Genomic DNA, 20,244 nt, shown 5'->3' with positions numbered 1-20,244 from the left:
ACAAATATTTATTTGTTGACCTAACATTTATTTGTTGACCTAACATTATATCTCAAAGCCCTAGAAAGAGAAGAACCAATCAACACCAAAAACAGTAGAAGGCAGGAAATAATTAAAATCAGAGCTGAAATCAATGAAATTGAAACAAACAAACAAAAAAACCTAAAAAAATTAACAAAAGAAAAAATTGTCTCTTTGAAAAATTCAATAAAGTTGATAATCCCTAGCCACACTAACGAAGAGAAAAAGAGAGAAAAACCTAAATTATTATAATTCATGATGAAAAATGAAATATCACAATGAATACAACTGAAATATAGAAGATAGTTAGAAACTATGTTGAAAAATTTAACTCCAATAAAATAGAAAATATTGAAGACATTGACAAATTTCTAGTGACATATGACCTACCTAAACTGAATCAGGAAGTCACACATGATTTAAACAGAACAATTTCAAGTAATGAAACAGAAAATACCATCAAACGCCTACCAATTAGGAAAAGCCCAGGACCAGACAGATTCTCAGCTGAGTTCTACAAGACCTTCAAAGAAGTATTAACACCAATACTCCTCAAATTATAAATAGAAAAGGAGGGAACCCTTCCAAACTCTTTCCATGGGTTAACATCACTATGATACCAAAACCAGAAAAAGACACATGAAGAAAAGAAAACTTCAGACTAATAACCCAGATGAACATAGATGCAAAAATTCTCAATAAAATTCTGGCAAATTTCACACAAAAACATGCTAAAAAAGATAGTGTACCACAATCAAGTGAGGTTCATCTCAGGGATGCAGGATTGGCTCAACATATGGAAAACAATAAATGTAATTCATCATATCAGTAGACTTTTAAAAACAAGAACCATACGTTCATTTCAATAATGCAGAAAAAGCATTTGATAAAATACAGCACCCCTTCATGTTCAAAACACAGGAAAAAATAGGGATAGTAGGAACATACATCAACATTGTAAAAGCCATATGTGCTAAACCCAAGGTCAACATAATTCTAAACAGAAAAACTGAAAGCATTCCCTCTAAAATCTGGAACAAGACAGGGATGCTCTCTTTCACCACTTCTACTCAACATCATCCTTGAAACTCTAGCCAGAGCAATCAGACAGAAGAAAGAAATTAAAGATATACAAATAGGTAAAGGAGAACTCAAACTATCATTATTTGCTAATGACATGATTCTATATTTAGAAGATCCAAAAAGTTCCACCAAAAAACTTCTAGAACTAATAAATGAATTTAGCAAAGTAGCAGGATATAAATGCAATACTCCCAAATCAAACACATTCCTATACATCAGTAATGAATCCACTGAAAGAGAAATAATACTACCCCATTTACAATTGCCTCAAAAAGATAAAACACTTGGGAATCAATCTAGCAAAAGAGGTGAAAGATCTCTACCATGAAAACTACAGAATGCTAAGAAGGAAATTGAAGACAACCTTAGAAGATGAAAAGACCTCCCATGCTCCTGGATAGGCAGAATTGATATTGTCAAAATAGCCATCCTACCAAAATCATTATACAAATTTAATGCAATTTCTATTAAAATCCCAATGAAATTTTTCATGGAACTGGAAAAAGCAATCATTAAACTCATTTCAAAAAATAAGAGACCCAGAATATCCAAAGAATCCTGAGCAGGAAGAGTTGAAACAGAAGGCATCATAATACCAAAGTATACTACAGAACAATAGTAATAAAAATAGCTTGGTATTGGCACCAAAACAGACACTATAGACCAATGGTACAGAGGAGAAGACACAGAGACAAACCCACACAAGTCCAGCTTTCTCATATTAGACAAAGGTGCCAAAACATTCACTGGAGAAAAGATAGCCTATTCAACAAATGGTGCTGGGAAAAATGGAAAGCACATGTAACAAAATGAAATTAAACTTATATTTCTCACCCTGCATGAAACTCCACTCACAGTGGATCAAAGACTTAGGCACTTAGAGCCCCTGCAACTACTAGAAGAAAAAGTAGGCCCAAATCTTCACCATATCTGATGTCCTTGACAAGATCCCTAAAGCATAAGAAGTTAAATCAAGAATCAATAAATGGGTTCAAACTAGAAAGCTTCTTCTCAGCAAAAGAAGCAATCAATGTGAAGAGAGCACCTACAGATTAGAAGAAAATCTTTACCACATGCACATCAGATGAAATCTAAGTCTCTAGGATATATAAAGAACTAAAAAAAACTTAACACCAAAAATAACCCAACTAATAAATGGGCTAAGGACACTTCACAGAAGAAGATATACAATTGATCAACAAATATATGAAAAAATGTTCAACATCTCTAGCAATAGGAGAAATGCCAATCAAAACTACTCTAAGATTTTATCTCATTTCAATTAGAATGGTAATTATCAAGAATACAAGCAATAATAGGTGTTAGCGAGGATGTGGGGAAAAAGGTACACTCATACATTGCTGGTAGGAATGCAAAATGGTGCAACAATCATGGAAAGAAATCTGAAGACTCCTCAGAAAACTTGAATGGAACCTCCATTTGACTCAGCTATTCCACCCCTTGATTTATACCCAAAGGACTTAAAATCAATGTAACTACAGTGATTTAGCCACATCAATGTTCAGAGCAGCTCAACTCACAATAGCTTTATCCTTCAACAGATGAATGGATAAAGAAAATGTGATGTATGTATACATATATATATGTGTGTATACATATATATATATAATATATATATTATATATATATATATGTATACATACATACTATGGAATATTACTCAGCTTCAAAGAAGAATGAAATTATGGCATTTGCTGGTAAATAGATGGAGTTAGAAAATATCATGCTAAGTGAAATAAGCCAAATCCAAAAAGCCCAAAGGTCAAATGTTTACTCTGATATGTGGATGCTAATTCACAATAAGTGGGGGATAGGGAATATTAGAGTTACTTTATATTAGGTAGAGGGGAGTGAAAGGAGGGGAAGGAGTACGGGGGTAGGAAGGATAGTAGAGTGAAACAGACATTATTACCTCATGTATATATAGACTGCATGACCAATGTGATCCTACAATATGTATAATCAGAAAAATGAGAAATTACACTCCATTTATGTATGATTTATGAAAACGTATAGATGCATTCTACTGTCATGTACAATGAATTAGAACAAATAAAAAAATGAAAAAATTCCAAACAGTTAATGATTTTATGTCAAAACCATGTTTACTTCTAAGGACAGTTGGTTCAAGAACTGGCCCATCTATCCAGTTTTACAAACTGTTCCTTTCCCATGTTTTTCCAAATCAAGCAGTTTGCTACTTGTTAGAGATAAAAAAGTAAGATAACATCTTTTTCTTCAAATGATTCGTAGTCTAGGGGAAGAGACACAGACACATAAGAGACACGTAAGTCTCTTATGACCTCTACAAGTATCACAATTGAAACATGACCTTGTGTATTCTAGATGTGTCACAGAGGGACACATGGAACAGTTTGGTGATGTGAAAAAGGCTTTCCAGGAGAAGCGATGTCTGTGTTGAATATTAGCAAAAGAACAGGTGTTTGTCAGACGAAGTTACTAATTCAACATCTAGTAAGTCACAGCAGTAGGATACTGAGGTCATTGAGTTTTATAAAAAACATTTTCTGTCCCTATGAGCTAATCAGTTCAGCTGAATCATTGAACTATTAGGTGTGATTTAAGGAACAACTGAGATGGGCAGTTCAAGTTTGTCTTTGGCAGCATCCTAAGCAGATTTTCTGGTTCCTTTCCCCACCTTTTTAGGTCCGTGTGTGCATCCTAAAGCATAGTGTCCTTAATCACCCAAGGGTATTGTCAAGGAGACCCTTGGTATTTCAGGTAAAAGCTTTCTTTTTTTTCTAGGCTATGGCAATGTTTCGACATTTACGCCTGTAACCGTCTTATTGGACAATTTAAACTTAGGGTATGAAAGCAAAGGAACTTTATTTTTCTTCCCACCATGTCTATTTTAAATACTTTCTGATGATTTATTTAACTCCACCTGTGAATAATAACTTGGGTCAATATAATAACTTTTATGACTTTGTTTAATGTTAATATATGATCTCGTCAAGGTATTTAAAATTCAATATAGTTTAAAATCAGAATTTTATTTTTTAAATCCAAGTTGAAACTCCAGACCGGGTTTAATTTGAGCTTAATTTACTTTGTTCCCACTGATGTTTTATTCTTCTTCCCTATATTACTTAGATGCTTCCAGTTACTCTAGGTTTGAGTCAAGAAGTCCAGGCTGAAAGACTGTTCCTTGACTGGTGTAGGTATGGACACACATGCGCGCGTGCGCACACACACACACACACACACACACACACACACATTTTTCGGGGGAGGTGGGTTCTCCGATGCTCTTCACTGACTGGCTACTTAGGACTTCTTCACCCCTGCTTTCTGGTGACCTACTCCCTCTGGAGTCACTTTTGGGATTGCTTTACTTCTTTAGTAGTACTTTTGGGTGGAGTCCTTCTCCAGATGGCCCAAGTCGCCTTCCATGGGTCTAACCAGGTAAGATAAGAGCATTCTATGAATCGTGGAGTCTGCTCTTGTATGTGCACCACTCCAGCTGTGCTCTCAGAGCCAGCTCTTTCACAACCAGCATTTTTTTTTTCCAGATATAAATGAGGGACAGTCCTGGTATCCATTAGACTCAAGGGGACAAGGCCAACCCTCTGAGTGGTTCTCTTGGTGTGCCTGTCACTTCACTGAGGGGTATTTCCTATTTACAACTCTCACTTGAAGGTATTTTCCCTCATGGATTCAGCCTGATTTCACTCAGTGAAAATTATGAAATAATTTAATTGTGGAATTGGATTCACACTTAGTGAGTCAACAATGTTGTGTCGTCAAAAATCTAGGACAACTGGGTGTGGCAGTGCACACCTATAATCCCAGTGGTTTGGGAGGCTGAGGCAGGAGGATTGCAAGTTTGAGGTCAGCCTCAGCAATCTAGCAAGGCTCTAATCAATTTAGGGAGACCCTGTCTCAAAATAAAAAAATCAAAAGGACTGGGGATGTGGCTCAGTGATAAAGTGCCCTGGGATTCAATCCTCAGTAACCCCTCCCCCCAGAAAAAATACAGGACAACAGGTATATTGTTATGTGTTTTATTACATAAGCAGTCAAAAATATGTAAACAAATAACTGATTTATATCTTTAAAAAGTTATGTGGACAGAGATTGTACCTTTCTGGAAGTAGACATTAAGATTTTTAAGAGTTATTTTGCCATGGGTTTGGAGCTTATTTTTCCCCCTAGAACACATATTTTTTATTGGTGCATTATAATTGTACATAATGGTGGGATTTGTTGTCTCACATTTGTACATGCACACAATATAGCAATATAATTTGGCCAATATCATTGCCCAGTATTTCCCCTTTCTCCCTCCCCCACCCTCTACTCTACTGATCTCCCTTCAGTTTTCATGAGCCCTCTCACCCTGCCTCACCTTTCTTTTCCTTTTTCCTTCCTGAGTTCCACATATAAGAGAGAACATACCACCCTTGACCTTCTGAGTTTAGATTATTTTGCTTAATATAATATTCCTGAGTTCTATCCATTGTGCTGTGACATACTTTTATTTTTCTTTATGGCTGAATAAAACTCCATTGTGTATGTATACCACATTTTATTTACCATTAAATAAAATGGACACCTAGGTGGTTCCATAGTTTGGCTAGTGTGAATTATGCTGCTATAAACATAGTTGTGCTTATATCACTATAGTATGATGACTTTAATTCTTTAGGGTAAATACTGAGGAGTGGTATAGCCACATACTGGGTCATGTGGAGGCTCCATGCCTAGTCTTTTGAGGAACCTCCATACTGATTTCCATAATGGTTGTACTAATTTATACCAGCAGTGTCCCACTAGTTGTATAAAAGTGTTCCTTTTTCTCCACATCCTCTACAGCGTTTATTATTGTTTGTATTCTTGATGACTGCCATTCTGACTAGTGTGAGAGCCTGGAACACATTTCTGAAACTGGAAGCTCATTAACATATGATTAGATACATAATGAGTTTGCTTTACACAAAAGGACTATGATGGCTATAATCAGCCTTTGACTTGTGCAAAGTGTCACTGGGCTATTCAAACCCTACTTATGAACTGTGGGTAATTCTTGTACCACAGAGGACGTGATGGAGGGCACATTTCATGTCCTTGTTGCGTAGGCTGTAGATGAAAGGGTTTAAAACCGGTGTCACCACGGAGTATATCAGTGTGATGATCTTATGAATAGCAAATGTGTTGTCAGATGTGGGTCTCACATACATCACCATTATTGTTCCATAGAACAGAGACACTACAACCAAGTGAGATCCACAGGTAGAGAAGGCCTTTTGTCGTCCAGCAGAAGAGGGAACCTGCAACACAGCCCTGAGCACCAGGATATAGGATCCAAGGATGTACAAAATGGTGAGAATGATGATAAAACAACTCATAGAATGAAACACCTGGCCTACAATGGGCTTAGGGGCACACGACAATGCCATCAGTGGTTCCACATCACACAGAAAGTGATCAATGATGTTGGCACCACAGAAAGGTAGTTGAGAAATGAAGAAAATGGGAATAGAATATGCAAGGAAACCAATGAACCAACAAAGAGACACCAGAATACCACAGAGCTGGCCAGTCATGATGCAGGGATAGTGCAGTGGGTGGCAGATGGCCAGATACCGATCATAAGCCATGATGCAGAGGAAGAAGCATTCGGTTGTGCCCAGGGAAAAGAAGAAGTAGAACTGAGTGAAGCAGCCAGAGAAGGATATGGTCTTAGTATTACAAAGAAAGTTGACCAGCATGTTGGGTACTGTACAGGTCACATACCAGATTTCCAGGAAGGAGAAGTTGCCTAGGAGGAAGTACATTGGGGTGTGGAGTCGCTGGTCCCACCATACTGCACAAATGATGGCCACGTTCCCAGTCAGAGTCAACATGTAGACCAAGAAAATCACTGAGAAAAGGGTGATCTGCATATTCCAGGGACCAGGAAAACCCAACAGGACAAAATCTGCCACTGTAGCTCTCTCTGACTTATTCATGATCCTCTGACTCTGGAGGGAAGATAGATAATAATTATTTACTTGTTGATGAAATGTCTTGAAGCTTTTCTTGAGATAGGGGTTTGACTCATGCAGGCAAATGTATTGACTATCCTAAAACAAGTCTCAAACAAATCCTGGCCTCTTCTGAATGTGCCCTTTGGCCCCATTAGTATTCTTTTCTTTCTTTCTCTCTTTCTCTCTTTCTTTCTTTCTTTCTTTCTTTCTTTCTTTCTTTCTTTCTTTCTTTCTTTCTTTCTTTCTTTCTTTCTTTCTTTCTTTCTCTCTCTCTCTCTCTCTCTCTCCTCTCTCTCTCTCTCTCTCTCTCTCTTCTTTCTTCTTTTCTTCCTTTCCTTCTTTCTTTTTTTTTATAAATTCTAGGTTGTTTGAATAGAGTGCTTGCCTATCATGTGCAAGATGATGGTTTTCATCCCCAGTGCTGGGGCAGGCGGGGTGGAGCGGGAGACAGAAATGTTGGAAAAGAGGCAAAATATGTACTTTGTTTTTCAGTGAAGGCTGCTCAGACACAACTATTGTGTAGTGTTATTCACTTCAAAATATGAGGACATGTATGCCATTGTTTTCTTCTCTTTTCTTTCATGGTACTAGAGATTGAATGGGGCTACATTTCCAGTGCCTTTTAAAAATTTTCTATTTTGAGATAGGGTCTCACTAGGTTGCTGAGACTGGCCTTGAACTTGTGATCCTCCTGCCTCTGCCTTCTAAGTCACTAGTATTACGGGTCACTACATGCACTACTGCATGTCACTACATGCAGTTTATGACATCATTTTCAAAAGATTTGAATTTGAGACTTACTACAAATTAGAATGGCTTGTGCTTTGACATTATTTCAGATTCCTTATGGAGCTATTTCTGTATGAAAAATTTATTTTCCATCAGTTTTTAAAAATATTAGAAGACAATCAATGAGGGCAGACAGATGGTAATTTTAAAATATATTTTGCTTTTTCCTAATTAAAGATGTTTACATGTTACTACAGCTCATTTATAATTTGATAATTAATCTTTTGCTTTTAGCCAAGAAAAGTCATTATTACTCATTCCCTGATGATTAATTTCACATGGTAATTTATCATAATTCACATACATGTAAAAAGAGACATTTCATTGGAAGATGAATGTAACTTATGAGATGGAGAAGAAAACTTACAAGAACGAAGATTTTCTCTTTTAAAGCTTTTTCTATTAATGCTGCCAGAATGTTCCCTTAGAATTCATTATTCAGGAGATTTTGCTTTGGTTCATTTATAAAACCCCCCCTCAATAGTCAAAGTAACAAGATACAAGGCATTTAAAGATGTTGTTTCAAAAATTAATTTTCTCACATTCTAAAAATTTGTCCTTGATTCCTTGGGAGACCATCATCAAAGAAATAGTTTTAAGAATCAAATACAACTTAGAGAAAAGAGCATAATGATAGTTTTAACATATCGTGATAACCAGATTTTTTTTTTTTTGTACTAGGGATTGAATTTAGGGGCACTTAACCACTGACCCACATCCCCAACCCTTTTTAGTATTTTATTTAGAGACAGGATCTCACTGAGGTGCTTAGCGCCTTGCTAAATTGCTGAGACTGGCTTTGAATTTGTGATCCTCCTGCCTCAGCCTCCCAAGCCACTGAGATTACAGTTATGTGCCACTGTGTCCAGTTGGAAAAATTTTAACAAGATACATTTTTGATTGATGAGAAGAATTTGCCTTAAACCTTTTTTGCATAGAAGTGATATATATTATATATATATAATTTATAGCGCTCATTAAATAGAAATAGAAAACAATCTTTTCCGCTATTGAGGTCATATTAAATAAGTTAAATATATTTACGATTCAGCAGCTGTTGCAGGCTCAATACATTAGCCATACGTTAAGTGAACTATGAAACCCATCTAGAAGCAGCACAAACTCCCTGTTGAGCTGGTCATGTCAAAGCAGGTTGTGATCTGGTGAACAAGGAACCATGATGAGAAGGAAACTGAAAGATGAGGACAAGTGACTTTTAATTTTTAAACTAGGATGATTATTGAGAACTAAATGAACCTTCACTGAAGGTCATTTTAGTGGGATGCCTTGAAAGAATGGTTCCCCACTATAGGAACGGTACACATTCTCCATCTAGCCAAGGAAGAAACCTCTCTTCTCAACAGGAGAGAGCAGAGAGAAGCTACTTACCATTGACTGGAGCAGCGGCAGCAATGACTCTGAGCTTAGATTCATAGACTTTGACTCCAAAACTAAATGCACAGGACTTGGTATTATGTATTCAAGCTACAGACTACTTTTGCTGATATTAAAAACAACAAACATACTTGTAGAAAAACTATTAGTAGCAGGGAAAGCATGATAACTGAATTTCACAGATAATTTCAATGTACTTGTAAGAAGCATTTCCTAATATACCCATCATTAAACTCTATGTGAAATCTTAGTTTTCATACACATGAATTTGACTTTTTCTTTTCCTTTCTTCTTTAATGTCATTGTTTATAAAGGTTCAGATGAGTAATGGAATGGATAAAGAAGATAGAACTGAGCGAAGACCAAAAGAAAAAAAAAATCCCAATTTCATATTGTTCCAGTCTCAGTGGACAGAACTATTTCCATACCATTTGGGTCAACTTTTCTACAAAATTGTAACCTTTGCTAGTGCTTCAGCCACTTTCCGAGAGGAGGAAGAATTATGAATGACCTTGTTAACACTTAGTGCACTGATTTTAGAGTGTGTGAATTCCATGATGATCTAAATACTCTGAGGAATTTATTTATTTTTTTTTTGATTCTTAAGCTGAAAGAGAAACTGACTTTTTTGACCCCCAGTTTCTCCAGTGTATGAACAAATGGAATGAACAAATATAGAGTGGAGTAGGCCCATTATGGTATATAATATCAGCAGTACCCATCAGAGAAGACGGCCCCTAATACCATGAATCTTTCCTAGATGATCCTGAAGGTCATCTGCATGGAAGTCACAGAGATCTTTCCTTCCCTGGCTCTAAGGTGGAAGTCCAGTGTGAAAGCTTCGTGCATGACTAATTTTACTTGCCTTGAACCTTAAGATTCTAGGCCCTATTTTTCACTGTGTAGAGATGCTGTGCTGGTCCTACTTTATGCCTTATGTTTGCCACTGTTGAGAATTCACAGGTCTCTCTTCCAGGGCGCCTGTAACTTTTCATTTTGTCTGTAGGGACCTTCTTGCTTCTTGCCTGGGGGTTTCATTGATACTTTTCAATAAATTGATCTATGGGGATTATTAAAAATAGCATTCAATATATTGAGGCTATTGTATTCTGTATCACACAAGATATGGGGGTTGTCACATTGATTTGGGAGGAAATAATATGAATAAAGATCCCAGATGGGAGTAAGTGTGTTTGAGGTAAAATAAGAGGACTGATCATCAAGAAGTGCAAGGTTCACACAGTGGGTCAGTAGGACAGAAGACCAAATGGATCTTTGGGTTACAGAAAGTTTTCACTTTATCCCTAAGTGATAGAGGCAAGAAGTATAGAGGTATGAAGCATACTCTGATTTGGTGTGAAAGACTGCCTGAAAATATAGAAGATATCCATTCCTAGGTTTTTTTTTTTTTTTTTTTTGGGGGGGGATGGATTCTTAACCCATTTTCTTTAAGAATATTTATTTAATGAATTTAAAAGATTACCTTTTCCAAGGCTTTAGGTACACATGCAATTGATTTATTCCATCAGCTAAGGTTAAGACCAGCAAATATACATCATAGAAAAAGGACATATGTACATAAACATGTATACACACACCCACATGTATTGTTGATTGTATATATATATATGAAAAAAATGAACATATATATATACATATATATGAACAAAATATAATTACTCAGTGAGGCCATGCATGTTAAAAATATTTTATTGAGCATTAATTACCAATGAGCTGATATAGAACTGCTAAGGAACTGTGAAAGATGTTTCTACCTCTCCTTGTAAGTATGATCCAGAAAACACTTACTGAAGCCATTCTCTATTATAATTATAAATAACTAAGGTAAAAAGTGTCCCACTCAGAGTGTAACTTAGCACAGCCACTATGGGGAAAAAGTATGGAGGTTCCTCAAAACACTGAAAATAGAACTATCATATGATCTAGCAATTCTACTCCCCAGTATATATCCAAAGGAAATGAACTCAGGATATAAAAGAGATACCTGCATGCCAGTATTTATTGTGGCACTATTCAAGATAGTTAAGATATGGAATCAGCCTAGGTGCCCATCAATAGATGAATGAATAAAGAATATGTGATATACATATAAGGAATATCTAAATATGATATATATATATATATATACATGGTGTGTGTAACAAATGTATGCATATATATATATATGAAATACTGTCATTTGCAGCAAAATGAATGGAACTTGATGACATCATTTTGGTAAGCAAAATGAGCCATACATAGAAAATAGCGTATTGCATGGTCTCTCTCATATGTGGAAATATGAAAAGAAAAATAGATAAGAGAAATTGACTTGATGAGGCCCTGGATTCAGTCCCCAGGATCATGGGGGAAAAAAAAGTTGACCTGAAAGTAGAAGAGAGATTGCTAGGGACAGGGAAGGATGGGGGAGGGGGAACAAAGGTAGAAGGTAGATGAACATGATCAGTTCACTATGTAGGCATATGTGAAAATATCACAGTAAATCCCATTATTCTGTACAATAAAAATAATTCTTTTGTCTCTTAAAAGAAAAGAAAATTCAGCATTTATTTCAAAGCAGTCTCAGCTTTAACTAGTTGTTATTCCCAGGGCTTTTTTAAGGGCATTTTTCATGTCTTTGTTTCGAAGACTGTAGATAAGGGGATTTAGGAATGGAGTCCCTGCTGAGTAAACCAAAGTGACGATCTTTTGCATTCCTGCAGGGTTCCCTGATGTAGGGCTCACATACATCACCATAAGGGTTCCATAGAATAGAGACACAACCATTAGGTGGGACCCACATGTGGAGAAAGCTTTAGTTCGACCAGCACCAGAGGGAACACGAAGCACAACTCTGAGTACCATGGTATAAGACCCTAAGATGGAGAGGAAGGGCCCAAAAATAATCACTGAGTTGAAGGTGTAACAGATAAGCTCAGTGGAAGGAGCAGAGACACAGGCCAGGGCGAACAATGGGCCTGGGTCACACACAAAGTGGTCAATGATGTTAGGTCCACAGAAGGGAAGTTGGGAGATGAGGATGATGGGGACTGGATAGCAGAGGAATCCACTCACCCAGCACATGCAGATCAGGGTTACACAGAACTTCCTACTCATGATGGATGGGTAGTGTAGTGGGCGACAAATGGCCAGGTACCGATCATAAGCCATAACTGATAAGAAGAAACACTCTGTTGTACCCAGTGAAAAAAAGAAATAGAATTGGAGGAAGCAGCCAGAGAAGGAGATGGTCTTAGTCTCAGAGAGGATATTGACTAGCATGTTTGGGACAGTGGAGGAAGCATACCAAATTTCTAAAAAGGCAAAGTTTCCCAGGAGGATGTACATGGGTGTGTGGAGTCTCCTGTCCCATTTCACTGCGTAGACAATAGCTCCATTCCCCAGCAAGGTCAGGAGATAGAGAACCAGAATTAATGAGAAGAAGAAACTCTGCATCTTCCTTTGACCATGGAAACCAAGAAGGATGAATTCAGTCACAAAATGTACTGTTCTGTTCTGGGATCCCAAAGCTGTTAGAAAAACAGAAGTAACTAAGAAGTGAACAATGATGTACATTTGTAGGTTTTGCTCATACATTACTGGAAAGTGTACTAAGTATTTTTGCACCATCTCATTTGGTTTTTCTAATGAGCCTTTGAGTTATAGGGAGGTCTACATTATCCTCCTCTTTACAGATAAGAAAACTGATATTCAGAGAGATTTAAGGGTTACACTTAGGTCTATGTGCAGTCAGTAAATCCTTGGAACACTGTTGTATTTGGAGATGGGTTTGGCATAGACCCCATTTAATTTCAAATGTTCCTGTATCCCTGAGACTCAGTAATGTTTAATCTTTACTGGTAAAAATCATTGCCCTCATATTCTATGTATAAACTTTGAATTTATCCTTTCACTTTGCAGCAAATTTTGGTATAAATATGAAAAAACAACTGCTAAATGCCTTTTTAAGGTATATATATGTGTATATATATATATGAGTTATATATATATCTTCAATAAAAAGCAAGTAAGATTGAAACTGTGAGGTCAGAGTCTTGGACCCCCTTTCTTTTGTTACTTTTAGGGAGGTGTGCCACAGAACACCTTGGAACTTGTAAAACGTGGTGAGAACTACCTATCTAGTTCTCTCTAGATCAGACTCTTCCCAGGTGATATCTGGATTTGGTGAACAATCCAGTTCATTTCTCTCCTAAGGAACTCTGATGGTCTCTGAGCACTTCTTCATGTTGAGTCAAATTGGTCTCCTTTCTTACTTTTACACATTGATCCTGGCACTCCCCAGGTAAATTTCATGAAGCTATAAAAAGGAAGTCTAATTTCTCTTCCATGATGGTGGAAGTCAGGTGTTGTATCCCTTGTATACGATTTCTTTTGCTGGCCACAGTTCCTCCTGGCTTCACCCCACCTGCACTGTCCAAACCGCATTGTTCAAACATTGTGGCTTGGATCTTGAGACATCTTGCTGCTGGGTAAGTCTGTTTCTCAAGTATATAAAACCATGTGCCTTCATTTTGCTAGAATTAAGCCCTAAACTCTATAATATGTCCCTTTATCATCTTGCTTTTATGTTAAGCATGAATTAAATATTTAATATGAGTTAAATAATCAATAGAAGGGTTTCTTTAGGATGTGCAATGACCAGAAAGATCTTTCTGCTATTGGCTAAATCAGGAGTTGAGACCAGACTAAAGAAGTGGATATTTTGCTAACAACCTTCTTGAAACTGTTAATCCAGGCTTATTTCTATGTCCTAAAGTTTCCTGGTTAAAGTAGGATATTTGGCTGAGTAAACCAACACCAGTATTTTAGATTAGCAATATATTGTCTTTAAAAGTAGGATAATTGATCACATTATTATTAATGTCACTGTGAAGATACTCACAAAATTCCACCATCATGCCATTTATATAATATGTAGAGATCATGAGGTCTGCTTCTTAATAATTGATCAAACCTAGAGCAAATTCAGAATGTTAAATGTCTTATTGTCAGGATGACTTTGGATATTTGAATTTACCATATTTTTAGAACAATGAAAACATTTCTCTAGTGAACTTGATTTTTATGAAAATGTATATTTTCTCCAAGTGATTTAGTTCAATAGAGTACAATTATGATGACCATATGTACCAAAATTTACAGGAGAATTTTAATTTCAAATATACTTTCCATATTATATTTGACAGACCATATGCTATCATTCTAGATTGGAAAATAGCTTGCAGTAAAAAAGGTTAGGTGCTGAATTTAAATTGTAGCATTTTATTTACTTAGCACTTGACAAATATTCATTCAGTTATTTTCCTAGCATTGTGCTAAATTCTGTGGTATAATAGTGAACATGAAAAATAAAATTCTTCCCCCTTCACAACTTTTATTTTGCAAAGCAATCAAGAATGCTGCTACAGAGTTGGGGTTGTGGCTCAGAGGAAGAGTGCTTGCCTAGCATGTGTGAGGCACTGAGTTTGATTCTTAGCAACCATATATAAATAAATAAATAAAATAAAGGTTCATTAACAACTAAAAATTTTTTTAAAAAGATTGTTGCTACATCAGCAGTCCACTGCATAGGCAATTTCTGAGCTGTGTGTTTTGCAGTGTGTCCATCTCTATGCTGTGGGCCATAAAGGGCCTGCTTTTATGTAGTGCAGCTGGCATGACAGCTTTTATTTAGCATTAAAATAGACATTTTGGATTTTTCAGGATAGTAGGAAGAACATAAGACACAAATTAACTTACCCTACTTACAGGCCAGGAATTTCTTGGCACCTAGAAGAGAAATATCCTTCCAATGCATTGTGTGTGACCTGGAACCAAAGCTCTTAAGTCTTGACTCCCACTTTGGTAATTATTTGATTTCATGATGTTCAAGACCTTGTTGACATTTTCTTTTCTGCCAGAGTGAAACTTTAGCTATCTATGGAATATAGGGTTAGAAAAAGATAGAAAAAACTACACAGTTGATTTGAAATCACACTGCATCATTTCTATTACCTCCACCTCTAAAGTGCATCTATTAGCAGCTCAAGTGGCAAATTTAAATTCACCTCTTTTGTCTTTCTCTTCATCTCAAAGGAGAGTAAAAATGAACAGTTGGAGAGAAGGACAAACAACTATGAAATCCATTTTGTATAACTGAGAAGGGAGCCAAACCATCCTCTGTAACTGAAACCACTTGTGGGAATTTATATCACTTGCCCAAGGTCAAGCTCTTTTAAAATTATAAGTACAGGGGTTCATCTTCTTTTAAAAACTTATGGTTTTGAGGTTAATATATAGGCAAATCCAAAGGAAAAGAGAGTCCACTGACCTACTTCTTTCTGTTTGTACTTACTATTTGTCACTTGACAACGACTCTAAAAAAATAACGACCTGCTTTAATTGTTCCTGTTGGAAGATAATCTGTCCACCAAACTTCACTAATTTTACGAAGTGGTACAAGATCAAGCACATTCTAACTGAGGAGAATTTAGTGATCCCTCAAAAATACCTAAGACATTGAACACCATTTTCCCTGAGTTGTAGAATGGGCACTCTGGGAACCCCATTGAGCCCTTGGTGTGGTTGTGTCATCCCTGGCTCCCTTAGGGGTAAGATGGGAGAAGCGGAGAGCCTAACATTTTCCGACAAAGAACAAAGGAACAAATAATTTAAGGATTTGCAGAAGAACCACATGCTCTTATCTGACAGTGGTCGATGCAGTGGGACAGTGTCTCAGAGACAGGCTGACTTCCTTACATACCTGATGGCCTTTCTGACTCCAAGAGGAAGATGTAAGAGAAACTCAGCCATAAGAATCTTCTCCTTTATGCAGTAGAAACGTTGTCTCATGGATGGGCAATATTATTTGAAACTTGAGAGACCTAACATCTTTTAGTGCTCTGAGCCAAATGAACTATGTTTTCTAAGTCAGCAATTATTAAGAGTTTACAAATCTCTCCTGAATAGGATCCATAGTTCCCCAGTGTGTCTGCTGGGAGCCTCCCAGTTCCTTCTCTGTGCCTGTATCTCTGCGCATGCATTTAATTCTACCTGTATGTGTTTATATTTTCCCTAGTGGTTTGACTAGTGAGACAAGGAGGCAAGGAAAACTTTCCTTTTTTGTGTAGATAGTCCTCCCTGTAAGGAACTGATTTATCTGTTTTGGGATGGGGATGGGTGGGTGGAAGGAGAGAATGTAAGTATAGCCAAGTATGGGCATGCATGCATGCATGTGTGTGATCTTTTCAAAAGAGACTCTTCAAAATAGAATTGCTTTATTCTTTTAAAAAAATCCATGTAATTGACAAACATTTATTATGTACTTACTGTGTGTCAGACTCTGGGTTAAATATTGAGTACACACAGGTGATGAGAACAAACAAGGTCAAAACTTCAGGGAGCTTTATATGCTTGTTTAGGGTTCAAATATAAAGATATGAAGCAGAACCTAAATGTGATAAAATCCATTTATAATAACCCAGCAGATAATGTACTGAGTGGGGAAAAGCTGAAATTTTCTTTTTAGATCTGGAACTAGACAAAGATGCCCACTTTCACCACTTTTATTCAACATAGTGCTGAAATAGCTAGCCAGAGCAGTAAGTCAAGAGAAGGAAATAAATGCATCCAAACTGGAAAAAAGAAGAAGCCAAACTGTGACTGTTTGCAGAAGGGCTGGTCTTATATATAGAAAACCCCAAAGACTCCACCAAAACCAAAACCAAAACACACAATTAGAACTAACAAATGATTTCAACAAAGTTGCAGGATTAAAAAAACTCCAACATACAAAAATCAGTAGCATCACTGTGCCATTTATGAACTACGTGAAATAGAAATAAAGAAAGCAATCCCATTTATAATAGCTACAAAAATACCTAGGAATAAATTTAACAAAGAGGTGAAAGATGTCTATGATGAAAACTACAAAACATTTATGACTTGTTGAAAGGGACACACAAAAAAGTGGAAAGACAAACTGTGTTTGTGGACTGGAATAATCCAATCACTGTTGATGGGAATTAGTACAGTCATTATGGAAAACAGTATGGCATTTCCTCACAAAATGAACAGTAGAATTACTCTATGATCTTGCAATTCTACTCCTGGGTATATATCCAAAGGGAATGAAATCAGTATGTCAAAGAGACACCTGTACTGCTATGTTCTTTGCAGCACTATGGACAATAGCCAAGAATGTAAATGGCTTAATCTTTTCTTCTAGTTCACGTATATATGGAATGTTTTCACCATTAAGAAGTGATAAATGTTTGAGGAGATAGTGTTATGGGCTGATTTAAAAATTAAGCCAAGATGACCCCATTTTGTTCAGACGCCTCACCCTGTGTAAAATCGGTCCCCCCTTTCCTCATGAGCCCACTCACATAGAAGCTAACACCTCCATGTCCCCCACTTGCGCCCTGACCACAATATCCTTGACTTATAGAATATAAGCTTGCCTTTATGAACATGTACTGATAATTTCTGCTTTATGTAACCTGTGGTTGTAACTGCCACCCTCTCTCTCCCTCTTCCTTTGTGGTTTTTTAGCTTTTAAGCTAAAAACAGTTGACCCGCATGTGGGTGTCAAAGACTGCAGAACTGTTTGCTTTCTGCTTCCCCAGCCCTGGCCAGAAAAAATCCTGTCTATTGCTTGAAAAGAACCTGGAGTTTTTATTTGGGATATTGGAATAGAGCCTTAACAATAGATATGTTTACCATGACTCAATCATTTTACAAAGTACACATGCATCAAAATATTACAGTACCCCATAAAAGTGTATAATTTTTATTTATCAATTAAAATAATTTTAAAATGTCCAATGTCATTTTTTTTATAGAAACAGAGAAAGCAATCCGAAAATTCAAGTGGAACTCTTGACTAGTCACAAAAAATTCTGAAGAGCTAAGGCAATAATGGACAAAAACAATAAAGCTACAGGCATCACATGTCCTGATTTCAAACTATACTACAAATGATAGTCACTGAGACAGCAATGTATTAGCATAAAAATAAACTCATCCATCAGTGGAACAGAGTAGGGAACTCAGAGAGGAACCCATGCACCTACAGTGAGTAGCACATGATTGGTCAAGGTGCTTGGCTCACACACTGAGAAAGGACAATCTCTTCAACAAATGTGTTGGAAAACTGGATATTCCTATGCAAAGGAATGAGACTTGACCCTTATCTCACTCCATATACAAAAATCAATGCAAAATGAATTAAAGATTTAAATATAAGACCGCAAACAGTAAAATGATTACAAGGAAAATATAGGTGGAAAACTACTCAACATGGGACTGGGCAATGATTTTTTAAATATAATCTCTAAAGGTCAGAAAACAAAAGAAGAATAGAGAAGATCACATATGATTCAGCTTCAACAAAGAATGCTTGAAATTGTTCAAATGAAAGGATATTTGTTTAAAAGTAATGAACCTCTTTTTTCCCAGTTCAAATTTTTTTAAGTTATTATTTTTCCTTTTGGATATTTTAAGAAAAAATTTTTTCCATGCCAGAAAAACCTGATTATTTGGATTGTGATCATAGCTGGTTAAAGTGAACTAAGGATGTTTCATTAAATGCTAAATTCAGGAAAAAAAGAAAAGAATTTGATGGCATTACATAACAATAAAAAACTTTTGCACAGCAAAGAAAACAATCAAGAGAATGAAGATCCAACCTATGAAGAGAAAATATTCCCAATCCATACATCTAATAAGGTTAATATCCAAAATATATAAGAAATTCAAGCAACTCAATAGAAAGGAAATAAATAATCCAATTGAAAAATGGGCAAGGGAACTGAGGAGATTTTTCTCTAAAGAAAATAAATACATGACCAACAGATATATGAAAAGCACTTAACATCCATAATTATTAGAGAAATGCACATTAGAACCACAATGAGATTTCACCTCAGCTGTAAGGATGTCTGTTACCTAAAAAGACCAAAGATAGCAAGCATTGGCAAAGATGCAAAGAAAATGGAACTCTTGCTCATTGGGCATGTAAATTAACACTACCTTTATGGAAAAATGTATGGAAGTTCCTTAGAAAACTAAAATTAGAATTACTATATGATCTAGCAATCTCATTTCTGGGTACATACACAAAAGATTTGAAATAAGTATTTTGAAGATACGATCCCAAATTCATTGCAGCACAATTTTTAATAGCCTAGTTATAGAATCAACTTAGATGTTCATCAACAGATGAATAGATAAAGAAAAGGTGGAACATGACACAAAGGATTACTATTCGGTCTTAAAAGTGTAGAAGTTTTGCTATTTGTGATAATATGGAAGGAACTGAAAAACATGGTAGGTCCAATAAAGCACAGAACAAATACTGCATATTCTCACCTATGTGTGAATCTAAAATATTTAAACTCAATGAAGCAGAGAGTTCAATGGTGGTTATCAGGGACTAGGAGGATGGGGGAGGGAATGGGCAGATGATGGTCAGAGGACACAAAGCCTTAATTAACTAGTAGCAATAAATGTTTTCTCTATGAGACATATTGCAGTGAAGTGAGTATAGTAATAAATTACTATACATTTCAAAATTGCTAAGAGGTTAAATTTCAAATGTTCTCACCACGAAAATATTTGATGGATATTTAATTAGCTCAACTTAAGTACTCTCCATTGTATCCATGAATCACAGCATCACTTTGTATCCCTGAAATACATAGAACTATAATTGAGAAAAATTCCTACTATGGTTTAAAAAGTTCTACCCAACTTGGTCACCTGTGCACTTTCTAACTTCTGTTCCAATACCCCTCCCCTTAATCTCTCTACTTGAGCAAACCAACTTCTTTGCTGTTGCCTGTATGAAATCCTGCCTCAGGATCTTGCAGAACACTTGCTTCCCTCTGCTTGGCATGCTTTCCCTTCAGCTGTCTATATAGCTCTTTGCCTTGTGTCCTTCAAG

General features: G+C 36.4%; 2 protein-coding genes across 2 annotated transcripts; both read right to left on the bottom strand.

Moving 5' to 3' along the window:
* Positions 1 to 6,152: 6,152 nt before the first annotated feature.
* LOC124977373 (olfactory receptor 11H7-like) lies at positions 6,153 to 7,103 on the bottom strand. Its single transcript, XM_047540883.1, has one exon. It carries the CDS (start codon positions 7,095 to 7,097, stop codon positions 6,153 to 6,155), a length of 945 nt encoding a protein of 314 aa, XP_047396839.1. The 5' UTR covers positions 7,098 to 7,103.
* Positions 7,104 to 11,888: 4,785 nt separating this feature from the next.
* On the bottom strand, positions 11,889 to 12,875 carry LOC124976482 (olfactory receptor 11H6). The gene has a single exon (XM_047539350.1). The coding sequence runs from the start codon at positions 12,873 to 12,875 to the stop codon at positions 11,889 to 11,891; it is 987 nt and encodes a 328-aa protein (XP_047395306.1).
* Positions 12,876 to 20,244: the final 7,369 nt, after the last annotated feature.

The sequence above is a fragment of the Sciurus carolinensis genome, chromosome 2 (assembly GCF_902686445.1).
Source record: "Sciurus carolinensis chromosome 2, mSciCar1.2, whole genome shotgun sequence".
In the NCBI taxonomy this organism is placed as follows: Eukaryota; Metazoa; Chordata; class Mammalia; order Rodentia; family Sciuridae; genus Sciurus; species Sciurus carolinensis.
This window is presented reverse-complemented; position numbering and strand designations above follow the sequence as displayed.

Bases quoted from the DNA above. Each gene is read 5' to 3' on its own strand.
- LOC124976482 (XM_047539350.1), bottom strand. From the start codon at position 12,875: ATGTACATCATTGTTCACTTCTTAGTTACTTCTGTTTTTCTAACAGCT.
- LOC124977373 (XM_047540883.1), bottom strand. From the start codon at position 7,097: ATGAATAAGTCAGAGAGAGCTACAGTGGCAGATTTTGTCCTGTTGGGT.